This window comes from Carcharodon carcharias, chromosome 4, assembly GCF_017639515.1.
Source record: "Carcharodon carcharias isolate sCarCar2 chromosome 4, sCarCar2.pri, whole genome shotgun sequence".
Lineage (NCBI taxonomy): Eukaryota > Metazoa > Chordata > Chondrichthyes > Lamniformes > Lamnidae > Carcharodon > Carcharodon carcharias.
In genome coordinates, this window is record NC_054470.1 from 64,391,124 (window position 1) to 64,418,993 (window position 27,870).

Genomic DNA, 27,870 nt, shown 5'->3' on the forward strand with positions numbered 1-27,870 from the left:
GGAGTCAGGAGGTGAGTTACTTGCTACAAAATTCCCAGCCTCTGGCCTGCTGTTGTAGGCATAGTATTTATATAGCCTTCCATCAACACCAAAAGAATAAAGAAAAATTATGAATATTGCTGAAAAGAGACATGGTGCAAAGCTTTTCATCAGGACGAAAGCAAGAATGCCAAAATTCAAATGCTCTCTCAAATTATACTACAGGACCAAAGAGTGCTGATTGGTTTGCAAGTTAACTCTGATTGGCTGGGACATTGTCATGAAGAAAGCAACGACAGGGTATAGGCTCCCCGAGCTCCTGGGTAATTCAGAAAAGGCGCAAGGCTTGAAGATATTCCTTTTGTTTGCAGAGAATGGGCTGCTGCATATGAATGTATGTCGTTTCTAGTGACATAAAGATTTGGAGATTTTTGATGCAGAATGTTATTAGGACGCAGAATGTCCTATCAGAAACAGTGGGGAAATCAGAATCCATAATAGTTTTTAAGAGGGAAGTTGATAAAAGTTGATAAAAATGAAACTTAAAAGGGTATGGGAAAGGACAGGGAAATGAGACTAAATGATTAACAGATTCACAAAATGCAATGGGCTGAATCTCTTGTAAGAACATAAGAAGCAGAACTTGGTATAGGCCTTACAACTTCTCGAGCTCTACCATTTAATAAGTTCAAGGTTGATCCCCAAAAGTGCCAAGTGCTGTAAAATTCCAAGATTGTGATAATTCAGTCCTGCAAAAATCCTAAAGCTGAGACTTTCTTTAAGAAATGACCACCACTTTACCTGGTTACAGCTCTGGTGGTATGGTAGTAGACAGATGGACAAAATAATTAGGTGATTGTAGCTTGTGTCAAATTTTTTAAGTTGTCAGACTTGGGTATCTCCTTAATTCACAACAAGTCATCTCACCTACTGAGTTTCAAGCAATCGAAGCACACTGTGCACTGAAAATTAGCACTGCAGAAGAAATTTGTAAACTGGCACAAACTGGCAAGTAAGTTTAGTAGACAGTCTGTTGGGATGATGCTGTCAGCCACAATTGCTGTAATTCTGATGCATTTAACAAAAATTTCCTGTTTGGAAGAGTACATTTTATATAAAAAGAAATCATGATCTATGCTCATCTTACAGTTCATTATGCCTGACCGCTCTTAATATCTTTTGTTACATAATATTACATGCTTTAAGCAAATCAAGGTTGGAAACTCTGGAGTAGCAGAGGGTAGAAAAGGTTTGAAGCACAATATTTAAGAAGTGATCTAATGCTGTTGTGTTTATTTTTAGCTATTCCTCCTTTGTCCTGGAATCATTGAAATCCTTACCTCAGGATGAGAAAAGTCGTGATTATAAGTGTCATTGCCTGTTTTATGTACACACTCTGATCAGATTGCACAATTTAAAAAACCACGAATTGAAGCACAAAGGTAAAATTCATCTTTCCTTCCTTTGTATTTTTGTCAGTGATGCTAAAGATTGACATGTATATTAAGTCAATTCAAAGAATTACACTTTGGAGAATTAAGAGCTTTAACATCAGTTGTGCAAAGGACAACATTCTCATTGCTTGTCTAGCATAAAAATACTAAATAGAGCCTACGTTTAAATGTCATGAGTCATGATCAAGGTCAGGAACCAGAATTTGGTCAGATTTAGAACTCTTGAATTCTACCAGTTTCAGATGATTCAATTGAACTTTACAAGTCTTCAAATTAATAATGTATGTGAACTTTATATTTTTTTTGTAGATATCAGATCCAATTTAACTTCCAATAGATTTTACTTTTATCCCGGCAAAGTTAAAATCCACTCCCAATTGTTGATAATAATAGGCAAAGACGTTTTTGTTTTGACTCCACCATTTTGTGATGACAGTATCATTTCTGTTGTGATCAGTCTACGTTATCTGTATTACTGCACTGTACAAAATGTTTACGAACAATTGGAAAATTACAGTTAGAAGTGCATGAACAGCTGTGCTACAGAGTGACTAAATAACAATTTTCCAGATGAATAATTACTAAATGAATCAATGTGTGAGTAATGATTTGGCAATTTGCTCATTTTCATGAGCTTAGCTTGTGTGCTGATTTGTCAACCTTCCTGGTGCCTGCAATGTTACAGAACTGGTCACTTAACTGTGGTGGTAATAGAATGGTTTTATTGTGTCAGCTTTGCTCATATGATCATAGGAAATAGGAGCAGGAGTAGGCTAAGCGGCCCATCGAGTCTGATCCGCAATTCAATAAAATCATGGCTGATCTGATAGTGGCCACCTTGCTGCCTGTTCCCCACGACCCTTGACTCCCTTGTAGATCAAAAATCTGTCTAACTCAGCCTTGAATATATTCAATGATCCAGCCTCCACTGCTCTTTGTGGAAGAGAATTCCAAAGACTAACAATCCTCTGAGGGAAGAAATTATTCCTCATCTCCATCTTAAACAGGAGACCTCTTATTTTTAAACTGAATCCCCTAGTTCTAGATTCCCCCAGGAGGGGAACCATTCTGTCAGCATCTACGCTGTCAAGCCCCCTCAGAATTTTAAATGTTTCAAAAGATCACCCCATATTCAAACTCCAGTGAATATAGTCTCAACCTGCTCAACTTTTCCTCATAAGACAAAACCTTCATCCCAGGAATCAGCCTAGTGAACCTTCTTTGAATTGCTTCCCAATATATCCAATATGCAAGTATATCTCTTTTTAACTAAGGAGGCCAAAACTGTACACAGTATTCTAGGTGTGCTCTCATCAATGCCCTCTACAGGTGTGGCAAGATTTCCCTTTTATACTCCCTCTTGCAAAAAGGCTAACATTCCATTTGCCTTCCTATGTACTTGCTCTATACTTGCATGCTAACTTTTGGTGATTCATGTACAAGGACACACAGATTCCTCTGTATTGCAGCATTCTGTAGTCCCTCCCCATTTAAATAATATTCTGCTTTTCTATTCTTCCTGCCAAAATGGACAACCTCACATTTTCTCTCATTATACTCCATCTGCCAAATTTTTGCCCACTCACTTAACCTATCTATATCCCTTTGCAAACTATTTATGTCTTCCCCACAACTTGCTTTCCTTACTATCTTTGTATTGTCAGCAAACTTGGCTGCAATACAATTGGTCGCTTCATGTAAGTCATTAATGTAGGTAATAAAAATTGAGTCCCCAGCATTGATCCCTGTTGTACCCCAGTTGTTACGATTTGCCAACCTGAAAATTGACCCATTTATCCTGAAAAATGGTGGAACACTGAGTCAGAGTTTATGGGTTCGAATCCCACTTCAGGACTTGAACATGTGATCTAGGTTGACTCTTCAATGCTTTACTGCAGAAATTCTACACTGTTAGAGATGCCATCTGTTGATGAAACATTAAATTGAGACTCCATTTGTCCATTCAGGTGGGCATTCTGTCCAGGGGAGTTCTATCTGGCCAACATTTGTCCCTCAGCCAATATCAAACAGATTTTGCTGTCATTTGCTGTTTGTGAGATCATTCTGTGCACAAAATTGGCTGTTGTTTGTTTACAGAGCGAACGTGACTGCACTTCAAAAGTAGTTCATTGGCTGTGAAGCACTTTGGGATGAACTTAAAAAATGAAAAGCGTTAAGTAATAGAAGCTTTAACTTTTATAGCTCGAGGTCAGCCTTCCAATAACATGTCTCTTTTGCACTTTGTGGGAGTGCATGATGAAATGGAAGTGCTTTCAAAATGTGGATTCAGATGAAGTAGGGAGATTTGGAAGTCAGCAGAGTAGTGGTGGAAGTGACTTGAAATCAATGAGTTTAGGCTGAATTGTTGCTATTGTGAGTTGCTAATTAGTTAAATCCCAGGTCTCAAATATTGCCTCTAGTTTTAATACCATGCAGGGCAGTCACTGAAGTACTGACGTCCTTGGTTTAAATTTAGTATCTGATCTCCAGAGTATATAATAAATGAATGCAAACTGACGTGGTCATAGTGACTGACTTTGTACTTTACAGCATGGTACCAAGAAGTTGTATTTGAACCGTGGGATTTTCTTAATTGGAGACAAATTTTCAATAATTAAGAAAATGTCATCTCATTAATTTCCATAGTTAAGACAAAAATTGAACAACTTGCCCCTAGGAAATGTGCTCCAAAAATCAATATGTCGTTATCATTTTAATTGATTTTTGAACAGTTTTGAATTGCCTGCTGGGAGAGATGAGAAGGGTATTTAGCATCAGTTTAAGATCCTTCATCTAGCTGATCCAAATTTCATCCATTTAGTTTGGGCTTGAGTTCAAACCCATGTTGTTGGGTGAAAGGTCACTGTCACTGTCCTCTGCACTGGTTGTTGCTTTCACAGCCTTTTTATTACTTTAAAATATATGCTGATTTTATTGGCAAGAAAGCATACTTGGGTTTGTGTGAATATTGTTGTAGTTTTCATAAATGTCTGGAGATTTCACATAAACATGCCCATGGGATTGAGTAAAATTCTTCAGATTTTCGTGGCTGACTCTAGATGCAGTCATCTGGTCCCTTGTCCAAAATTCAGCAAGGAGAGTTCCACACTCGCATTATTCCAATGTATTATTCCCATATGCCATTCCCAATCACCCTTACTTAGAAGTTGATTCAGATTCAGGCAGTGGATTTCTCAGTGAGCTTGTCAACGATGTAACAAGATTACACTGTGGAGCATCCGCAAGTCTGACAGCATTGTGGATAGTATGTTTAGAGAGGCAGTCACACCACAGATGAAGGGACTTGAGGAAGGAAGGGAATAGGTGACCATCAGGCAGTCCAAGAGAAACAGGCAGGTGGTTCAGGAGTCCCCTGGGGTCCCGCTCACAAATCGGTATTCCATTTTGGAGGCTGATGTGGGCACTGGTTCCTTCTGGCACAAGTAGCCTGTCTGTACAGGAGGGGAGGAAGAGCAGTAGTAATAGGGGATTCTATAGTCAGGGGAACAGATAAGCGCAATTGTGGCCGTCAACGTGACTCCAGGATGGTGTGTTGCCTCCCTGGTGCCAGGGTCTGGGATGTCACTGAATGGCTGCAGGGCATCCTGAAGGGAGAAGGTGATAAGGCAGAGGTCATGGTACATGTTGGTACCAATGACATAGGTAGAAAGAAGGATGAGGCCTTGCATCAAGAGTTCAGGGAGTTAGGCAGTAGACTAAAAAGCAAGACCTCTCGGATTGTAATCTCTGGATTACTCCTATGCCAGGTGCTAGTGAGCTCAGAAATAGGAGAATAGCGCAGATGAATATGTGGCTTAAGAGCTGGTGCACGAGAGAGGGTTTTAGATTCCTGGATCACTGGGACCGTTTCTGGGGAAGGTGGGACCTGTACAAGCGGGACGGTCTACATCAGAACCAGAGTGGGACTAACATCCTTGCGGGCGGGTTTGCTAGTTCTGTTGGGAGGAGTTTAAACTAAATCAGCAGGGGGAGGGTACACAGAATGTTAGCAGAATAGGGACACATCATAATACAGTAAAACAATCAAGTCAGAGGGAGTACAGCTGCATTAAGTTTCAAGGGAATAAGGTGAGGCTGGATGGCCTCTAATGCCAGGAGTATTACAAATAAAATGGATGAGTTAAGGGTGAGGATTGACACATGGAATTACGATAAGTAGCCATCACTGAGACGTGGTTGAGGGAGGGGCAGAATTGGCAGCTCAACATTCCGGGATATAGAATCTTCAGGCAAGAAAGGGGAAGGGGTAAAAGAGGAAGAGGCGTTCCATTATTAGTTAAGGAGTCAGTTAGTGAAGTAAGGAGAGATGATATCTTGGAGGGGGCATTGAATGAAGGTTTGTGGGTAGAGCTTAGGAATTATAAAGGGGCAGCCACATTGTTAGGTGTTTATTATAGACCCCCAGATAGTCAGCGGGAAATTGAGGAGCAAATATGTGCACAATTTGCGGAGTTGTGTAAAAACAATAACAATAGGGTAATTAGGTGATTTCAACTTTCCCAACATTAATTGGGATAGACATAGTGTTATGGGCTTGGATGGAGTAGATTTCTTGAAATGTGCACAGGAGAACTTTTTAGGTCAATATGTAGAGGGTCCAACAAGAGACGGCGCAGTGCTGGACCTAATTCTGGGGAATGAAGCTGGACCAGTGGCTGAGGTGGTGGTGGGGGAGCATTTTAGTGATAGCGACCACAACATGGTACAATTTAAGCTTGTTATGGACAAAGAAATAAACAAGTTACAAAAAAATGTTTTGGATTGGGGGAGAGCGGATTTTAGTAAAATAAGGCAGGACCTTGCCAAGGTAGACTGGGAACAGCTACATGTGGGGAAATCTACAGAGGAACAGTGGGGGGCATTCAAAAAAGAAATGGGGCTTGTACAGGCTCAACATGTTCCCTCTGGATGATAGGAAGGAGTAACAAGCCCAGAGAACCATGGATGACCAGGGATATTCAGGATACAATGAGAAGGAAAAGAGAGGCTTTTAGCAGGTACAAGGGGAGCAAATCAGCGGAGGCGTTAGTGGAGAACAGGAAGTGCAGGGTGGAGCTTAAGAAATCAATTAGGAGAGCAAAGAGGGGTGATGAGAAAGTTCTTTCTGGCTGCTAAAAGTAGGGAAAATCCCAAGATATTCTATAAATATATCAATGGGAAGAGGATAACCAGGGAAAGAGTAGGGCCCATTAGGGACCAAGGGGGCAATCTGCGGGTGGAGCCAGAGGACATTGGTAGAGTGTTGAACAAATACGTCACATCCATCTTCACCCAAGAGAATGAGGATGAAGGTATGGAACTCGGAGAGAGAGAATGCGAGGTTTTGAACAAATTGATATAGAGAGTGACTAGGTATTGGAGGTGTTGGCAGGCTTAAAAGTGGACAAATCTCCAGGTCCGGATGATATGTGTCCCAGACTGCTGAGGGAGGCAAGGGCGGAGATTGCAGGGGCTCTGACCCAAATTTTTAATTCCTCTCTAGCCACGGGGGAGGTGCCAGAGGACTGGAGAACAGCTAATGTGGTTCCACTATTTAAGAAGGATTGTAGAGAGAAGCCAGGGAACTACAGGCCAGTGAGTCTCATGTCAGTGGTAGGGAAACTATTGGAGAAAATCCTGAAGGAGCGAATCTATCTCCACTTGGAGAGGCAAGGTTTGATCAGGGATTGTCAGCATGGCTTTGTTGGGGGGAGGTCGTGCGTAACAAATTTAATTGAATTTTTTTAGGAGGTGACCAGGTGTGTAGATGAGGGTAGTGTAGTTGATAAAACAAAAACAGAAATACCTGGAAAAACTCAGCAGGTCTGGCAGCATCGGCGGAGAAGAACAAAGTTGACGTTTCGAGTCCTCATGACCCTTCAACAGAACTAAGTAAAAATAGGAGAGGGGTGAAATATAAGCTGGTTGATGTAGTTTATATGGATTTCAGCAAAGCCTTTGACAAGGTCCAACTTATAAAGAAGGCAAATGCACATGGGATACAGGGTAATTTGATGAGGTGGATTCAGAATTGGCTTAGTTGTGGGAGACAGAGGGTGATGACAGAAGAATGCTTTAGTGACTGGAAGCCGGTGTCCAGTGGCGTACAACAGGGATCTGTGCTGGGTCCCCTATTATTTGTCATTTATATAAACGACATAGATGACTATGTGAGGGATAGGATTAGTAAGTTTGCGGATGACACAAAGATTGACCGGATGGTTAACAGTGAGGTTGATTGTCTTGGGCGACAGGAAGATATTGACGGGATGGTCAAATGGGCAGATAAGTGGCAGATGGAATTTAACCCTGAGAAGTGTGAGGTGATACACTTTGGAAGGAGTAATTTGGCAAGTAAGTATTCAATGAACGGCATGACACTAGGAAGTTCTGAGGAACAAAGAGACCTTGGCGTGTGTGTCCATAGATTTCTGAAGGCAGAGGGGCATGTTAGTGGGGTGGTGAAAAAGGCAAATGGGACACATGCCTTTATCAATCGAAGCATAGATTACAAAAGTAGGGAAGTCATGTTGGAGTTGTATAGTACCTTGGTGAGGCCAGAGCTGGATTTCTGTGTGCAGTTCTGGTTGCCATATTATAGGAAGGATGTGATTGCACTGGAGGGGGTGCAGAGGAGATTCACCAGGATGTTGCCTGGGATGAAACACTTGAGTTATGAAGAGAGGCTGTATAGACATGGGTTGTTTTCGTTGGAGCAGAGAAGACTGAGGGGCGACCTGATCAAGATGTACAAGATTATGAGGGGCGTGGATAAGGAGCAGCTGTTCCCCTTAGTTGAAGGGTCATTCACGAGGGGACACAAGTTCAAGGTGAGGGTCAGGAGGTTTAGGGGGGATGTGAGGAAAATCTTTTTTACTGAGAGGGTGGTGATGGTCTGGAATGCGCTGCCTGGGTGGGTGGTGGAAGTGGGTTGCCTCACATCCTTTTAAAAAGTATTTGGATGAGCACTTGGCATGTCATAACATTCAAGGCTATGGGCCAAGCGCTGGTAAATGGGATTAGGTAGGTAGGTCAGGTGTTTCTCACGTGTCGGTGCAGACTCGATAGGCCGAAGGGCCTCTTCTGCACTGTGTGATTCTGTGATTCTTCATAAATGCTGTTTTCTGTTTACTGCTGATCTGGCATTTGAGACTTAATCAGCATTTGAAGTGTAAGGAAAATTTTGTTCACGGTTTATGACACATTAAAAGATATTTAGCAGTTTTCAAAAGCCTTCCGATTACTCAAAATTGAAGTAGCAGCTGCTGTGCACAGCCCATGAAGCTAATGTGAAACACTTGTAGCTAACCAAAGTTTCTAAGCTCTCCTGGAGCTACGGGAGTTATACTTCAGAACAGAATTCTTTTTTTCAATTCTGAATTTAATTCAGTTTGCCACTTTTGTGCCAGATTAATAATTTCATAAGAGGTCTCCCTTCTGAAGGAACTCATTAAGTTAACAAAATATCAAAGTGAACATAGTCTGGCGTGTTACTGCCAAAGGAAGAAGTACTTCTATAACAGTTGGAAGGTTTAATTTGAGTACCTGGGAAGCACAGTCCACATGAAGCATTTGGATGATGAATAAAAAGAAAACAATGTCGTAGAAATAGAATTCAATATTTCATCCCTTAAGTGAATCAGGAAAGATTTGATCAGTGATTATTGCTCAAGAGCAAATGATCCAAGTCTTAGTCATTCTGCATTTTCTTTTTAGAAACATTCTCTCCATCCCTACTCCTCTGAAGGCATTGACTGCCTACTTGAGGTATGGTTCCTATCTCCCTTCAGTACTTTGGTCAAGTGGTCGTGGTTCTAGCATGAAGTTTAACATTGATTATCGGCAGTTATTCAACAACATGAGATCCATGGCTAAACTAGGCACTTCCCTTACCCAATTTCCGGTAGCAATCAAGGGGAAGATACCCGTACAAGATTCTGAGACCAGTTGCACTGCCTCTTATTTTGTCCTTGTTGAACAAAGAGTAAGAGTGCAAACTTGGTGATCAAACATGGTTCTGTGCGGCACAGGCAGTCATTGATCCAACAGGGCAGCAACTTATTTGCAGGTTTAATTTCAGATGCTTTGCACAGTTCTGCCTTTTACTGCAGCAGCTGTTTGGTAACTGGAAAATCAAATAATTGTTCAGAGTTTGAAGCTATTGTGTATCTGCTAATCACTTACTCCGCTGACATACACGCATGTGTGCTGCAATCATCTTTTCTTCTTTTCGGCCTTTTGAAGAAATTTCTTTTTTGGGATAAGTCTTCCTTTGCAGTATGATATATATAAAATAAAATCCCAGTCTGACTCAAATAGTTTGTGCTTTGACATACTTTTGAAGGTTTTTTTATTCTGCAGATTTCAGTTGAAATTAAAGGAGGAAATGATTTCAGTAACTGTTAATTATTTTGTCCCGCATTTTCTTGATAAACTTTCAATGGTTGAAAAACTGAAGGATATTCATTGCCTGTTGTCACAGGAGAGTTACTGTTGGCATACATAAGCTCAAATTTGAATCAAGTCTTTCTATTAACTTTTCAGGTTATGTATTTTTTTTAAAGCAGTAAGCAGTACCATGAAATATTTTACAATTATAATCTTGTCTCAAGTTCAGATGATAGTTATAAATTACTTAAGCTTTGTTCCTATTGTCTGAAAATCCTTGGTCAGGCTCCTACCTTGTTGGTCACTACCCACGTATCAATTGACTTCTGACTTAACACAAAGGATAATTGTAATGTTTTTAGAAGTGAAACTGATGAAGGGTAAGTAGTTTGTGCTAAACATCTATTTGTTTATATAGATTTTAAAAATCAATATGCTAAGATGATTTTCCACATGCTTTTGTAATATTTTTGATCTTTTCCAAAAATTAAGATCCAATGCTGTGTTGCTACAATATGAGCAGTCCATTTCTGAATAAACTTCTGATTCATGTACAACATTAAAACATTCTCTTGCTTCAGGTTCCCTTGGGAGTGATGTTGCGGATGTTGTAAAAAACAGTTTGATGAAAAATTTCACAGTCCTGACTTACGACAATGGACGGTAAAGACGCTTTAAATAGTTAAGCTTCTGAAGAAGGTGAATTGCATAGATTATGATTACGTGTTCAAATAGAAAGCCCTGAACATCGGCAGTGCCATTAATGTTTCCTACAACATAATAAAAGAGAAAAGCTTTCAGCATCTCTTGAAAGCACATTATTACACTTGAAATATTGTTCCAAGATCTTCTATTCTGTTGTTCCTTCAATGCCCAGAAGTGCTGAGGAATCACAGAGCGCTATAAATGAAGGGGGAATTGATTAGTGCTTTGTTCCTGATAAAGTAAAACAGAATGGAAGGCTTTCTGACACTATTCTGCAGAAGTTGTCTCATTCTTGTCTAGGTGGAAAACTGCTGGCTGATCTTAATTTTGCTGAAACAGTTAATATTCTGTTGTTAAAAGAAATCTATGAATCGTATTAGCATATGGTTAAGCATGTAATTCAGATTTATCCTTTAATCCATTATTAATTCCCTTTTAGAATACTTTTTTCTCATGTCTTTACCAATATTGGTAACGAACAACTCCTTTGTGGTTAATTGTCTATTAATCTACAATATGTTATGCCTGTGTGTTTGTTCTGAATTTGGGTTATTTTAACTTAATTGTAGATAGGTGGTGCAGTTGCACTTGTGTTTGAGAGTTTGAAGTTCTTCTGCAAAGATTGGGGGACCCAACAGTAAACCCACTTACATTTGCCACCAGTCATAGTTCCCGCTGGGAGGAAGGGAATGAAACCATCTAGTGAAATGATGCTTGCTGTCTCATTTATGTTTCAGTGGTATTAATTTTGTATAGTAATTTGATTTGATTGCCTCTGTAAATTTGAATCCTAACTCACTGTGACTGTACCCAGCGTTGAGGAGTATTTGTAACTTTCAGCAGCTTAGATTACATTCTGTACACAGCCCTAATTTATTACAATTTCATTTAATTTTGGGGTAAGTGGAGGTGAATGGTGGACAGATTATTACAAGCATTCATACTGCTTGTAATAAACCTCTGCTTCAAAGAGTTTACAGCCTCACGTATGTGGCAGGGAAAGTTTGAGACCATAAACCAGAGCAAAATTAATTGACACTTGGAAAAACCAAAGCTTAAATGATAGCCAACATGGATTTGTTAAATGAAGATAGAGTCTGATAAACTTGATTGAGATCTTTAAATGAATTAATGTGCAGTTATGTAGATGGACTTTTGGAAGGGGTTTGATAAAGTGCAACATAATAGACTTGTTAGCAAAATTGAAGCCTGTGGGATTAAAGTGGCATGAGTAGCATGGACACAGAATTGCCTAATAGACAGGAAGTGGAAAGCAGAGAGTAGTGATGAGCAGTTTTATACAGGCCGGAAGTACGAGTTGGAGTCTCCCGAGGTCAAAATTAGGACCACTGATCTTTTTGTTGTATTAATGACCTGGACTTGGGTATACAGGGTATTATATCAAAATTTGTAAATGACGTGAAACTTGGAAATCTGGTAAACAATGAATAGAATAGTAACAGACTTCAGAAGGACAAAAGATTAATGAAGTGGGTAGACACATGGCTGTCAACATGGTTGAAATTTAATGGAAAGAAGTGGAAAATGATGTAAAATAAAAAGTGCTGGAAAAACGCAGCAGTTCTGGCAGCACCTGTGGAGAGAGAAACAGAACTAATGTTTCAAGTCCATATGACTCTTCAGAGCTAAAAAGAAGTAGAAATGTGATGGATTTTATACTGTTTAAGAGGGGTTGGAGCAGGTGGAGCTAGGGGGAGATTGACAAAGATGTCATGGACACAAGACAAAGGGAGTGTTAATGGTAGTGGTAAAGACTAAAGAAGGCATTGATAGTGGCATAAAGGTAAGATAGACGAATATGTTAATAGAACAAGGGTCAGCGCTCTGTGAAAGCACAGCATAGAAACAAGTAACAGATGGCCCTGTGGGGGCAGGGGGAGATGGGTGAAAAAGATTTTTAAAAATGAATAAATAAATAAAAATTAAAATTAAACAAAATGGATTAACAAAGAGGGGTAAAGATGGAGGAGCGAGTTCATGGCCTGAAGTTGTCAAACTTAATGTTAAGTCCGGAAGGCTGTCAAGTATCTAATCGGAAGATGAGGTGCTGTTCCTTCAGTTTGCGTTGAGCTTCACTGGAATGTTGCAGCAGGCCAAGGATGGACATGTGGGCGTGAGAGCAGGATGGCGTGTTAAAATGACAAGCGATAGGAAGGTCTGGGTCATACTTGTGGACTGAGCGAAGGTATTCCGCAAAGTGGTCACCCAGTCTGCAATTAGCCTCCTCACTGTAGAAGAGACTGTATTGGGAGCAGCGAACACAATAGACCAAATTGAAGGAGGTGTGAGTGAAGTGCTGCTTCACCTGAAAGGTGTGTTTGGGCCCTTGGACAGTGAGGAGGGAGGAGGTATAGGGGCAGGTGTTACACCTTCTACATTTGCATGAGAAGGTGCTGTGGGAAGGGGATGGGGAGTTAGGGGTGATGGAGGAGTGGACCAGGGTGTCACGGAGGGAACAGTCCCTACAGAATGCTGACAGGGCGGCGAGGGGAAGATGTGTTTGGTGGTGGTGTCATGCTGTAGTTGGCGAAAATGGCGGAGGATGATTCTTTGAATGACAAGGCCCTCAACCGTGTCTGATCCATCTCCCGCACCTCTGCCCTTACCCCTTCCCCTCCCTTCCAGAATCTAGATAGGGTGCCCCTTGTCCTCACTTTTCACCCCACCAGCCTCTGCATTTAAAGGATTTCAATTTCAATTTGATGTACTGTATTCACTGCTCCCAATGTGGTCTCCTCTACATTGGGGGGACTAAACGCAAACTAGGTGACTGCTTTGCGGAACACCTTCACTCAGTCAACAAGCATGACCCAGACTTCCCTGTCGCTTGCCATTTCAACACACCATCCTACTCTCATGCCCACATGTCCTTCCTTGGCCTGCTGCAATGTTCCAGTGAAGCTCACGCAAACTGGAGGAACAGCACCTCATCTTCTGATTAGGTACTTTACAGCCTTCCTGACTTAACAACTTCAGACCATGAACTCTCTCCTACATCATTACCCCTTTTTTAATCCATTTTTTAAATTTTAATTTTTATATATTCATTAATTTTTTTAAATCCTTTTTCCCCATCTCCCCCTGCCCACCACAGGGCCGTCTGTCACCTCTTTCTATGTTGTGCTTTCACAGAGCGCTGACCCTTGTTCTGCTATTAACACATTCTTCTATTTTACCTTTATGCCACTATCAGCACCTTCTTTAGCCTTTGCCACTACCATTAACACTCCCTTTGTCTTATGTCCATGACATGTTTGTCAATCTCTCCTTAGCTCCCTTCTATCTTGCTCCACCTGCTCCACCCCCTCTTAAACAGTATAAAATCCATCACATTTCTACTTCTCTTTAGCTCTGAAGAAGTCATATGGACTGGAAATGTTAACTCTGTTTCTCTCTCCACAGATGCTGCCAGAACTGCTAAGTTTTTCCAGCATTTTCTGTTTTTATTTCAAATTTCCAGCATCTGCAGTGTTTTGCTTTCATGCAAAGTGGTGTAATTTGAAAGGAGAAATGAAGAGAGGCAATTTATATTAAGTGGTGCAATTTTAAAGGAGTGCAGGAATAAAGAGGTGTGGTGGGTTCTCATACGCAGACCTTTGAAGGTGGTAAGACAAGTTGATTAGGCTATTCTTAAAACAAATGGAGGCATAGAGTATAAAAGCAAGGAATTTATGGTAAATCTTTACAAATGATTGGTTACTCCTCGGCTAATTCTGGGCACCACACTTTTAGAAAGGATGTCATGGCCCTGGAGGAGATGCAGAGGGGGAGATTTACTAAAATGGTACCAGGGATTGGGACTTGAGTTATGTGGAGAAAATAGAGAGTTACACTCCTTAGTGGAAAGGACATGAAAGGGAAATTTAATAGCTGTGGAGAAACTGATTCGACTGCAGGAGGCTCGGAAACCAGAAGACACAGATTTAAGAAATGGAGAGAATTTTTTTGATGCAGAAAGTTGTTACAGTCTAAAATACGCCTCCTGAAAGGATGTTGGAAGTAAATTCAATAATAATTTCCACAAGGGAATTGTGTATATTTACTTGAAAAGGAGAAATTTGCATGGCTTTGGGAAAGACCAAAGGAGTGCGACTAAGTGGATGGCTCCTTCAAAGACCCAGCATAGGCACAATGAGCCAAATGGCTTCCTTGCTCTGATGCTATGACATGTTTTGATACTTAAAAGCTTAAGGAGCCTACTGAAGCCTTCTGTCAATCAGGCTTTTGGTCACCCACTTCATTTGCACCTTCAACCTTTCCCTGTCTGTCTTCATTGTGAAGTGCCTTGGTGTCCTTTATGCTAAAGGCACAATATAATTGCAGTTTGTATTTGGATCGAGTTAAAAGATGAAAGACCCTTTTACTTAGTTTCTCGGATGAGGGAGAACCAGTTCTTTGTCAAGACTCTTTTTCTCTTAATGTGAAGAGTTGGCCATTGCACATGAAAATCTGAATGCTCTGTTTTAATGCATATTACTAACTAATGCCAGCTATTTGTGGGTTTTATGTTCTTATTTTAAGTCTGTTTTGTGCTCCATAGTCTAGGTTCTTTCCTAAGCTCCCATTTTCTGCTTGTGACAATTTGTGTCATGCTGACTGTCTCTCTGGTAACCATCCCTGTGATGATAAAGATTGGTGAGCTGCATGCAGTAGTAATGAGTGCATTATTTTTGTTCCTGATGAAGTCTTCTACTGGCTGCGTCTCCATTTTCTTAGAAGCTAGGACCCATATGAGTTCCCATAGAAAACCTTTTATTTAAGGAATTGAGTGGTGTCAAAGAAAAAGTTGTTCAATGTGAGAACAAGTTCAGTCAGGTAGAGGAGAGTGTTCGTGGATGGGGACTGGTTGGGCCTCCATTCTCAACGAAAGCAGAGCACCCACAGGATGGACATTTGGAGGGATTGAACGTCCATGGTGAGAAGGAGGCAGGTTGGGAAAATGGTAAAGTGGTGGGTGTAAGAAGAATCATGGATGTCAGTGAGAAGAGACTAGACAAAGGGAGAAAATAACTTTAAGACAGGAAATCTGTTCCATGAGCAAGATCAGGCTGAAACGAGGGTCTACCAGGGCAGTGCTATTTGTGGATCTTGAAGAGGTGTAAGTGAGCTGTGTTTGGGTTGCGGGGGGTCTACGAGTTGGAGGGCAGTTGAGATGAGGTTGGTTTTAACATCACTGTTCTTCAGTTAGCCAGGTAGAAATGCAAATTTGAAAATAAATTGTTGCATTGTTATGCTCACTGGAACTTTGGTATTTCTTTCAAAGAAGCTGCAAATTGATTGAGATTTTACAAGTAGATTACATACCCATTTTCATGTTTCCCAATGCTATCTTTGCTGCATTATATTTTGCTCTCCCTCTTATTATAATTTTAAGGAATGTTTGCCGCCACTGCTCTTGGTAGATTGAAAACGGAACTGTTGTGCTGTCATGGGTGCTATGCTGCTCTTAGGAGAGCAGCATAACTGATCAATTCATTTCATTTCATTTATTCCACCGTTTGGAAAAACATAACCAGCAGAGAGAGCTGATTGAGAATGTGTAATATCGGTATTGAGTAATCTTTCTAGTGACATCCATCCAAGGTTTCCAAAATTGTTATTTTTAGATCTACCTACTTCAGCATCAGATTAATTCAAGAAAGGAAACAACTATTTGGCCTGTGTTGAATATTTGCCAATTGCTTATTACTAATACAGTAGCATTTGTTTCAATGGTGAAATCCATTACAGTAATTCACTATATCTAGGTACCATATACGTAGTATGTTAGATTGACTGGAGTTCACACCAAATCTTTGCAAGAGACAAATGAGAGAAAAGAGTAGTGGAAATTCTAATGAGCTATTAAAAACAATGTCTTGATGCAATGGGAAAAGAAAGTGTTAAATTGGAAATTGATCAGAAAGATAAACATAAAAAGATTGCACAAATGAATAATAACATGCAGAGTGGATTAAGCCCTTTGGGATGAGAAGTACAATTTTCCTTTAACATGTGATGTACAGTTCATTGTTTCTGGATTAAATCTAGACTATTATATATTGCTTTTGACTGAGTAACTTAGTATGTTTTTAGTCATGTGATACTGAATTCAGCCTCAAGAACTGTTAATGTATCTGTGTTACTGGTTTTGCTGCATAATTTTATTTGGTGGAACAGATTTTTGTAAACATTAAAAACTCTCAGAATATTGTTTTTGAACTTTTGCAAGAGTATGACTGTTTTTGGAGCTCTTGGATTTAACATTTAAATCCAAGAGCATTCAGTAAGAATATATTTATCCTTCCTGTCTCTAAAATTAATTGTACACGACTCACTTGATAAATTTACAATTTTTATGATAGGCACAGGAATTAATGATCAATGTCATATTTGACTGGTAGTAGCTTTATGGCTATTAATGGAAAAATGGGGTTTTGCAGTGATGGCTGCTGTGAAAGCCTGCGTTCAAACCTTGTACATAATCAATTCCTACTGTCTTTGCTTTCAGTATAAAAAATGTAATGCCATCCTCCATGAAAGCTAAGATAGTGGCATACATTATTGCACTGGCTTTACACATCAACAGTTTTCAAACTGACCTCACGTATCTACAACGGGACTTAAAAATCAGTGAAAATAGGTAAGTATTCTTTAAGTATTTTGTTAGTTGCTCAGTTATTTTGTCCCCTCAGATTATTACTGTCAATTGGCGCATACTGGTTATTTGGTAACTAGCTCTTTGATTTGTGCAAGAGCAACCTGGGATTACTTGTCCCAAGATTTCCCCTCCGTCTTCAGTGATACCTTCCACCTAATGATTAGGCCAAGGTTGGAAGCTTACCATCTGAGGAATTGCAAGTGTGCTCTTTGTTAACACAGAGGCTTTGACACACCAATATGCTACATCACTGGTGTACGATAGCTATTTGATTCTAATCTGCATTGTTCCGGAAAAGCTGAATTCGATCTTTGGAGTGTTTTAAATTAATAAGACCCACAGTTGCTATGTTTTGTGTATCATTATGCCTAAACTTATGTATCATTGTTGGGTGTTGCATGTGGGCCCCATTCAAGATGGAAAATTTGTATTTTGCCTAATTTTGCTTCAAAATTGATTCAGCACAACATATCAATTTAACAGCAAGTAGTGGAGTCTGAAAGGAACTATTTAAAAGCAAGCAGTACAGATTGGGAAGAACAATGCATATAGCAAGGAAGGATTGGAAAGAGAAGTATGTTAATAGCAAGGAATACTGATTAGAAAGAATGGTGCGTTTGGTAGTAAGCAGTAGGTGTCAGCTGTGGTTCTGTGGTACAATTCTTCCCATTGAGTCAGAAATGCTGTGGGTTCAAGTTTGCATTAGGCTGACAATCCAGTGTCGTACTTTGGGAGTGCTGCATTGTCAGAGGTGCCATCTTTCAGATGAGATGTTAAACTGAGGTCCTGTCTGGCCTCTCAGATGGATGTAAAAGATCCCACAGCACTATATAAAAGAAGAGCTGGGACTTCACCCAGGTGACCTGACCAATATTAATCCCTCAACCAAATCACAAAAACAGATTACCTGGTCACTACATTGCTGTTTGTGGAATCTTGTGTGCAAATTGGCTACCCTCTTTCCTGCATTACAACAGTGACTACACAAGTGCTTTGGGAAATCCTGGGATCACGAAAGGCACTATATAAATGCAAATTATTTCTTTAGATTGGAAACAGCAGCCCAAGTAATAGCAAGCAGTGCAGATTAGATAGTGCAGCCCAATTAATGGTCATTTTTTAAAAGGCACAAATTGTGGCCATAGCAACGTGGCTCTCTCAACACAAGTAGGGTTGTACATGTGCTCCCCATTGCAAGTTTAGATGTCACGTGGAGAAAAGCTACAAAAATGCTCAGATCCTGCACCCAGAAATAGGCTGTACTCAGTGTTGTAAAAATGTATGCAAAGGTTTGAGATGTGAAGCACTTTAGGACATCGTAAGATATGTGAATATCAATGCTGATTTGTTCTAGTTCTATTTAAGATCTCAGCTATAGTATATTAAGCAGGAGTGCAACATGTTTGTACCTTTATTTAGAAAGGAGCCCAAGTGAAGTGTTTTTCAGGTGTTATATGCCATTTTCAGATTATTGTAATCTATTTTAAGTTTTTTTGTAGCTAAATATTAATAATTTTGCATAACATAAAATAAGTTTAAATATGGTTACAATTTTTAAAAAAATCCGTTACACAGATCTTATCTTTTCGAAGAGCTCCCAGTAGCATTCAGTACATTTAATATGGTTTTGACATCTGCACACTGAATATAGATAATTTATATAGATTAAACGGTATCAATAAAAGCCTATTCATTGTGAAACCATCTTCCAGAACTCCTTCATTTAGCTCACTGGATTTGGACATGCATTTATTTTTTTGATTCCTTGCTGCTTTTGGAAAAAAGAACAATTGGAACTGCTTGAAATGTAGGGCAGAATTTTGCCTTTGTCGGGCAGGCTCAGTGGGGGCGGTCAGGAAGCCGACTGCTGCCCATGATTGGGGCTGGACTGCGATTTCATGCTGGCGGGCCAATTAAGGCCCACCCAGCGTGAAACACGAGCAGCAGTGCTCAGCGCTGCCTGTGTGGGTGGGGGAGGAGGGCGAGAAGGGAACTTCATGCATGTGTGCAAGTGAGTGCTTGAAAACAGAGCTGCCTCAGGGAGATGAAGAGTTTTAAAAATTAGAAATAAAGATGTTAAAAATGTTATAAAAACATGTCCCTTCTCATGTGACTCTGTCACGAGTAGGGACATGGCATAAATTAAATTCAAAATTTTTTATTTGATGTTGAAAACCTCATCCCACTTGTGGGTGAGGTTTCCAAAAAAAAATGCAAAGGCCGCTTGACCTTTTTGCCTGCCTCCCCATTAAATCCTACGTTATCCACAGGAGTCGACAATCTCCTGCTCTGGATTCAAATGAGGCCTCAAGCCTTGCCAACCCAGCTGTTGAAGCCTAGGCAGCTCAGTCATTATATATTTTTATATGCCTTTTGTCTTTGAACTCTGTGGGCCTGGAGGTTTGGAAAGGGCTATTCTGAGTCCTGTTTTCTCATTGGTGAATAAATCCTAAATCAGAACACCAAGGCATGGGAATACAAATTAAATTTTGTACGTAGCCCCTGAAGCTTTATACGACGTTTCTTCTTGTGTCCCATGAAGGCAAAATCTTGAACAGTTCTGCTCCACATTACAGTAGGAATAAGAGTGTGCCAATCAGCCCCTTGAGTCTGTCTCTTTTTCCCCTGCCCCAACCCCCTCCACCACCCTTTAGTTGATTTGTATCTCAACTCCATTTACTTGCTTTTGCTCCATCTCCTTTGATAGCCTTACCCAACAAAAATCTATCTACCTATAGGGGGGACATTGAACCCTTAACCATGGTAAGCCAAATATTCCCTTATCCAACAATTCAGATGCACAAACTTTGCGGATTATATAAATAATTAATTAGTGCATCAGCAAAAATTCCCCTCAAATGTGCTATTAACTGTTTTTGTAGACATCTTTTTCTCACTCTTGATCAATGTAGAGATCGGTTTTAAAAAAAACTCTTCATTTCTCAACTTTTGTTTTGCTGTACTTTATAGAATTTTGGACATTGCAAGAGCGATGGGTTTAAATATTGCAAAGAAAAAGGTGGATATTCCGGGCAGTACTGCAGAGGATCATAAAATAGCAACACTCTCATTACCATTGGCTGTGCGAAGTAAACTTCAAGGTCGCAAAAGGAAGAAAACATTGTAAACAGAGACACATAGCCAAATGTCAAATCAGCTTTTGAGTCCACAAAGGCATATGCATGAAGAATCTCCAACAAGAAGTACATTATCTGGTATGAAGAGTTGGCAAATACTTCAAATATGCTTTAAATAGGAGGACCCAGGTACCATGACAGTGTGATTGAAATGTAATAGATATTTTGAACTATGAGTTAATAAGTGACTGTTAAGATATGTCTGTTTTCTTAATTAAACTTCAAAATACAGTCAGTAATTTATTTGGAGTTGAATATTTGTCCAGTTTATCAGGCAATGCAAAGGTGGATCAGAATTTGTATAACTGGTCAAATTCTCGTGTCTGTACTGAAATACAGTTGCTCAGTGAAGTTTGGTAATACATTGCCATTGAATAAGGTAAGTTTTGATATTCTGGAGTTTTACTCAATTACTTTTGAGGCTTGTGTGGGAAATTTTCTATGCTTTTCCTTGGCATTCAAAAATGTTAGCCAGTTGTAAGGTTGATGTAGCTGACAGGCCATTCGCCTGCAGAAAAAATTACCTTCCTATACAACATTAATATTTCTTAAATGATTCCACAGCTTCTGCTTATCCATCCCGTTTCAGTGCTCCTAATTGAAGAATTAGTTTAAACCAATCCTTAGTTTGCCTATCAACAGTTTGACTCTCTGCCTCCTTGTCCTACTGTATAATTTAAGTTAGAAAATATTCCAAAATGGTGTTAGCCAGGGCTATGGGGTAGTCATGCTCACCTCTTTGTTGAAGGTTCACTCGAGAGACTTAAGCACATAATCCAGGTTGATATTTCAGTGCAGTACTGCGGAGGTGCTGCACTCTTGGAAGGTTCCATCTTTCACATGAAACATTAAAACGAGGCCCTATTTGCTCTCTAAGGTGGACATAAAAAATACCATGGCACTTAATTCAAATAAAGGAGCATAATCAGCTGTTTTTCTTGCATTTTCCAGCAGCAGTTACTGAATAGTTTGATCATCAGCTGCTTGTCACATGCAGAACTTGTGTTTTGGAGAAATTATTAATTTAAACTACAAATGTGGCATATCTTATGCTGTGTTTTATGCCTTATGTTTTTAAGATCCTTTGATAAATATTGTCAAGATGAAAACTTTCTTAATCAACTGTGAAGTGCTTTGGGATGTCCTGAGGATGCAAAAAATGCTGCATAAATGCATCCCAAGAAAAAAAAAACCTTTTTAGTTACGTTCAATTGAATTGCATGTATAAAAGAGTTGACAGTTTGGATAATATAGTCTCTTAAAATCAAGACATCCCAAAGCACTTCGGGATGACTTGACCAACAGTCACTCGTTACATGGGTAAATATATCAGCTGATATGCATATAATGAATGAATGAAAAAGCTGTTTTTATATGAAGTTAATTCAATAGTTGTAACATTTAATTTAATGTATCCAATCGATATCAAAATTGAAGAGTGCCATTTGCTATCACAGGAACAGAAATTTTACAGCAGGTAGCATCTTGCCAACTGCCTCTCACCAATAGTTCAAAAAGTGGTTTGGTAAAGCAGGCTGCAGGTTTTTTATGATTTTGAAATGTTGGGAAATTCAGTACAATACACTTTCACTTTAAGATACTATGGCAAGGATCAAGAGTTCCTTGGGAGCCATTCTAAACCAGCTTAACCAAAAAGTTTCCTTATACAGATAAGCGAAAGTTATAAATTAAACAAATCTTCTATTAACATAGTGAACAGAGATCAGTGTTATTGGGATATAGATGGAATCTGGAAGGAGCAGGCATGATTTTCTCTCCTACCAGACTTTTTGCTGGGTGTATGCTAACATCAATTTGGATCATAGAATCCTGCAGCACAGAAGGCTATTCGGCCAATTGTGCTTGTGTGGCTCAATGAGCTATTCAATTAGACCAGCACTCCTTTCTCCATAGTGCTGCATTTTTCTCTTTTTTTATGTTAATACATTTCAGACCATGAATTTGTGTCCTATGGTCACTGCGAGTAGAAACAGTTTCTCCATATTTACTCTATCAAACCCCTTCATCTAAAGCAGAGGTGCTCAAATTTTTGAACGTAAATCAATATTGCAGCACTACTTTATCTCAACAGATGGTGGTCAGGTTGAGAATGAGGTTCAGACTGAAACTTTGGGGTTGAAAGCATTGTTATGCTGTCTCTGTGTTCAGTAATCGGGATGTTGAATACCACAAGGCTTATGTGTATTATGGTGAGGTTTTTGGTGGGGGGGGGGGGGGAACATGGAATCATTAGCTTTACTTGTCCTTACTAGGCTCCCAAAATAATTGTATTCTCCTTTACTGCACTACTCCATACTTTGTGGGTTGGCTTGAAATTAGCAGGCACCCAAATACCTTTAAATACATTTACTTTATGTATGTGCATTTTAAAAAATTATTTGAGACTGGAAGTTCCTTTCCTAGATTGCTGCAGTGTATTTATGTAGGCATAACCATTCTACTCGAGAGAGAATGGGCAGAGGGGTGAAGAAAAGCATTTGGGCGTATTGAGTACAAGGGAACACATTAGACAGATTATAGGTAATCTGGCAGAACAGATTGCCTACCTGTTGATTTCAGTGCATTGAAGATCAATATTCTCTACCAGATAATCTGTAGTTCTGATACTGGGTAACTAATGTTCTATTCCTTGATGCTGTTACTCTCACTTTGATTAGTGCAATCTGTAATAAATTCAGTACATGCAGCACTGTTTTTTATTGAAAACTCCTTATTACTCCCAGGTTGTGGAGTGCTAATCTTTTTTCCAATGTTAAAAGGCGTCACACATGTTGGCTGCTAGTTTATCATCCTGAGATCAGGTTACTTGGTTACTACAAATTACTTGATGTTTTCTAAGTATTTTTCTCAGTAACTGAAATTTCAAAAGAGCAAAATAAGAATGCAAAAATTTTTTAACAATATATATTTTAAAACATGATTAAATTAATTCATTGAATTATTTTTTTATTTCAATGATTTTATTAAAATCTTTACTTGAAGACCTTACTCTTTCTATAAAGGCTTGGACTTGATTTTTTTGCCACCGCTGAATTTGGATTGTGTAATCTGAGCATGTACATTTTATCAAAATACCTTGGATGCATAAGTACAATTCAGTAGATTTTCAAATCATTTTGAGAAACATTTCGAAATCATTATGTTCTCTATTTAATTGTAAAGGGGCAGTAGGAAACAAATGATAAAATTGATCTGTTGTAGTTTTTATTTTGGAATACCAAACTTAGGGTGCATTAAGCTGAAGGGGAGGGAGAGAGTTGATGTTAATTTGGTTTTCAAAATTGAATAGTGGTTGAATTTTGAAGTCTACTAATTATTTAAAACCCTAAAACATCTGCTGCTGTGAGGGATACAAAGGTAGACAAAGGTTATTTCTGGAGGGAAATGGAGGTGGAGAATAACTTTACTGATAAGATTTTAATTAGTTTTCCATCCAGATTTTTGTCCTGTGAACCTGCAGGACCAGACTGAGCACTAATTGAAGGTCCCTCTTCACTTTCACTGCGTTATGTAAGTGACTATTTATCTGTTGTTAGTGGCTTGATCTTCCTCCAGTGGCATCACAGCTAAACTCGATGCATCCTTGCCCCAGATAATAGCATTTTTTTTAATGGGGGTGAGAAGCAGCTGGACATGTTTTATCACATGTAGACCATGCCTAGTTGCTGTTATCCCCACACCATCTTCTGGTAATGTAGTTTGCAGGGTAAATATTTGCTAGGATAACTATGTCAAAGTGCCGGAGGTTCTTAGTTACAGATTGTAGGTTTTCACAATCGTTTTTAATTTCTTACTCATGAAGTGCAGAATATGAACTGTCGCAGCTGAAGTGGTGCAAGCTACAGAATCACTACAGTACACATGATTCAACTATTCATATTTACTTGTTTTTGCATCTACTTGCTTCAGTCATAGCACTCCTCTTAATTGGTTCAAGTTCCACACCAAAGACCTGAAAACATAATCAAGGCTGACACTTCACTGAAGTTTTCCCAATATCCTGGCCAACACCTGTATCACTAAAAAAAAATGTAATTAGTTTATCTGTGGCCCAATTTCAGTGCAAAATTGGTTGCTCTCTCTGCTTACATAACCACAATGTCTACAAAAAGTAATTCACTGGCTAAAAATTTTTAATGCTGATGAAGAGATATGTTAGAAAAATGAGTTTTTTTTTGTATTGAAATATAATATGGTTAGAGATCCCATGGCTTAAATTGAATTTATGTTTACAAATTGCCTCAGAGGCATCATGTGAGGTGGGACTAGAAAAAAATATTTTTCATTATAAGCCAACAGGGAAATGAACAGCAATAGTATCTTGATGACCTGTCAATCTGCACGAAGGCTTGGAAGAATTATTTAATTTAATAACAAACCTAGAAATTGAAAAGCTCACTCCATATATAACCAATTTTAACCATTGTATCTGAAGAAAAACCAAATTGAATATTGTCTAAAATAAATACACAATTCAGCCTCTGTTGGGACTCAAATGGCCAGTGCTGGCCTGGTTTCTTTTTGAAGTGCCCTTGTCGTTTGAATGTTGCCTCCTTACTCTTAGGTTTCTAAATTTTCAATAGTTGTTTTTATTTTCCCAGCTCATCCTTTTTATGTTAACACAATCAACTGAGGGCTATACAGAGAAAAGGTTGTCACTGCTTGTGTGAGCTAGCCGTTCACATTCTGACTCAAGTATCCCCCTTTGGAGTCATCCAAGCAGGAGAGTGATGAGACATGATCACAATGCAGACAGAACTCAAAGCAAACACTTCCCCAATTTCCCCCACCACCTGTAACTTCAGTAGAAGAGCTACAGTAACTCTTCCTGTTCTTCAATGATAAAGCCCACACCATGATGCGAAATGTTCTTTTACTCTTGAAGATAAAGCTTTAGGAGGAACTCATTACTGGTCCACAAGGAAAATGAAATACACTGTAGCTTCTCAAATAGGTGAAATTCCATTCATAACTATCACTCTTTGAAGTGCTAGGAGAAACCTTACTTCTGTGTAGATGTCAGCTCAGAAAACATTCAGGTTCAGATTTGCATGGATACAAAAAATAAAAATAAAAGTTGTCCCTTATTACATTGCAGCTTGGAGTAAAAATACATGGATAAGATTGGCAGCTGTTAATAATGCAGACTGTAGTACGAAACTAGGAACTTTAATAAGCAGGTCTACGCTTCTATTAGAGGGTTGCACCATGTTATTAAACTCCAAATGGAGGTTGCCAACAACTGTGGCATTTGTTTGATTATATTATGTTCGAAGATAACCTGTAAGGAAGTGAATTAACAAAAGGCATGCCCCAAGTTTCTTTTCTGTTACTGAAAACACATTTCATACAGGAATTGAGACATTAAATTGTTTTAGTGGCACATTCTGTACCAATGCTGATTTTAATTCATTAAAGTATGGAACAGAAAATGCTGCCATTATCATGGCAGCCCCCTTCGACCCTTGCAGCTATTCGAGTTGTCATGGATGCAACTCTTTGACGAGTCTGAACCATGGAGGTGGCTCGACTTGATCCATCGACAAGTGGCCTTGCTGGAGGATTGTCCAGTTTCCAGGCTATGCCAGATCTGCAAGAGCTAACAGAGAAATGTTCCATCAGGGACATAAAATGAGAAATATTGTTTACAGGTTTCACTTGTCATGGAACATAAGCAGCTAATTATGTAGGTCACTTTTACATTAATTTTTCATCAGACTATTGTAATGGAGAGTTATTGAAGCAATCAAATTTGATAAACCATCCAAGAAACAAGATGAAAGATGGTCCCATATTTCCCTCAGTCATACCTGAGGGGAATCATTTCAAGACCACATCAAGAACCTTACAATGTTGTGCCAGACAGGGAGTGGAGCAATTAGTAATACCAATGGAAAATGATTAAATATAGGTGACTCATCATGGCAAGCATTCCAAAATAATTGCAGGACTGCATATACACCATCCAATTCATATTAGCACCCAGTATTAGTATGCAAACTGCACATAGTTTGATGTCACAACAGTGGACACCAACACTGAGCATGTTTAATGTCCTCTATCAGTAGATAACATTAGTTGTGGAAGCTCAAAATCCTCCTATCACATGGAATACCATCCTACTGGGTGGTATTATGATGATCATTGCCACAGAAGAAGTGTTCACCTCACAGCCTGTCACACTACTAATCAGCCTGCAAATCCTTCCACTAAGGAAAGAATGTGAAGAAAAGAAAATAGCAAATAATTTTTTTGTTACAAGGAGGGCTGTGTCAATACAGACTCAGATGTGTCTTATTGATTTCCCACTTTAAAAAAGACTAACTACAGTACTAATAAGTAAATACCATTTTGAATCCTTTAAACCCTCAATGGAAACCAGGGACATAATCTAAACAAAGCATCTCCTCATCCACACAAAATTAGCTTAAAATAGTCTTCAAATTCCATCTGGATGACACTTTAAAATTTAATTTAATTTAGAATTTAAAAGAATTGTGTACAATACATTTATGTCTTTATTCAAATTTGCTTTTTTTTTCATTTTATCTGAAGGAGCCTTGTCAATGGGTTAGGGAGATAAACCATTAGCTTTAGAAATAGCTTGCCCATCAGAATCAGGTGGTGCTGGTGCTACATGGATATCAAAAGTAAACTGGAGTAAATAAATTGTGATTCAGAGATTTTCTTTCTACTCAGAACGAAATTGTTCTCTTTGTATTCCCATTTTTTTAGGTTTTTCCTATCTTGTAGCACAGCAGCTGGTTATTAAAAGGTAAATTCACCAACTCCACACACAGCAGGATACTGAACTCATTGGGAGAATCGGTTTCACAATGTTCTAGGCCATCCCCAAAACTTGTCACCTATGAGTGGAGGTTGCTGCAGGGAGTTTTGAATTGATGACCTTACCTAGCTACCAAGCCCTTAAATTGAGCCCATACTTGCTCTGCGATCCATTTGACAAGTCTCACTGAGATTCAGTGTGTATAACACCTTTCCACTCTCAACACTGACTCAATCCCAATTTCATTATTCGAGACCTGCCTCAGAGTTCAGTAAGCTATAGGCAGACTGGGTTGAACGGTGGCCAGCATATGCATCTTCACTAGTGTATTAATGCTAAGAGAGAGTTTAATAACTTTAAACTTCTAATATAGAATAACACGCACCAATTCCTGAAGCTTTCCCAATGGTTCCAGGAGATGGAAATACACTGTTTGGTGCATCACAAAGATCCTATGCCTGATCCCAGGGCTGTACTGAATTAGGCTTGCCACAGTTGCTGTTATGAGGCTTTTTTATTACTTCAATTAGAAAAGGCATTCACAAAGTTAAAAGCAGGTCAAGTAATAGAATTCTGAAGGTTCATTTCATACGTATCAATCCTACAATGCGAGTACCATACATTTTTTTAAAAAATGGAGCTGAAATGTTGATTAAGTGGAATTCCAACACATGAGCTACCCCTCCCCCTTACCAAACCAGAAGCTCTAAGACACAAAGTCCCAGCCTGAGAAAATGC

General features: G+C 39.2%; 2 protein-coding genes across 7 annotated transcripts in view; one reads left to right on the top strand and one right to left on the bottom strand.

The window, feature by feature from the left end:
- Positions 1–20,559, top strand: part of polr1e (RNA polymerase I subunit E) — a 44,306-nt gene extending 23,747 nt beyond the window's left edge. For both annotated transcript variants that reach the window (XM_041185848.1, XM_041185847.1), the window contains 5 exons: positions 898–991; positions 1,282–1,421; positions 10,403–10,484; positions 17,038–17,169; positions 20,158–20,559. In XM_041185848.1, the coding sequence (XP_041041782.1) occupies positions 898–991; positions 1,282–1,421; positions 10,403–10,484; positions 17,038–17,169; positions 20,158–20,314 (605 nt within the window). In that variant the 3' untranslated portion in view covers positions 20,315–20,559. The remainder of the gene's footprint in view (positions 1–897; positions 992–1,281; positions 1,422–10,402; positions 10,485–17,037; positions 17,170–20,157) is intronic.
- fbxo10 (F-box protein 10) overlaps positions 10,419–27,870 on the bottom strand; it is an 82,120-nt gene continuing 64,668 nt past the window's right edge. For 2 of the 5 annotated variants that reach the window (XM_041185845.1, XM_041185843.1), the window contains one exon: positions 25,204–25,944. In XM_041185845.1, coding sequence (XP_041041779.1) covers positions 25,758–25,944 — 187 coding nt within the window. In that variant the 3' untranslated portion in view covers positions 25,204–25,757. Of the gene's footprint in view, positions 10,722–21,059; positions 21,197–25,203; positions 25,945–27,517; positions 27,653–27,870 lie in introns of those variants that run through there. The other 3 variants (XM_041185844.1, XR_005942777.1, XM_041185846.1) reach the window with 3 other exon arrangements.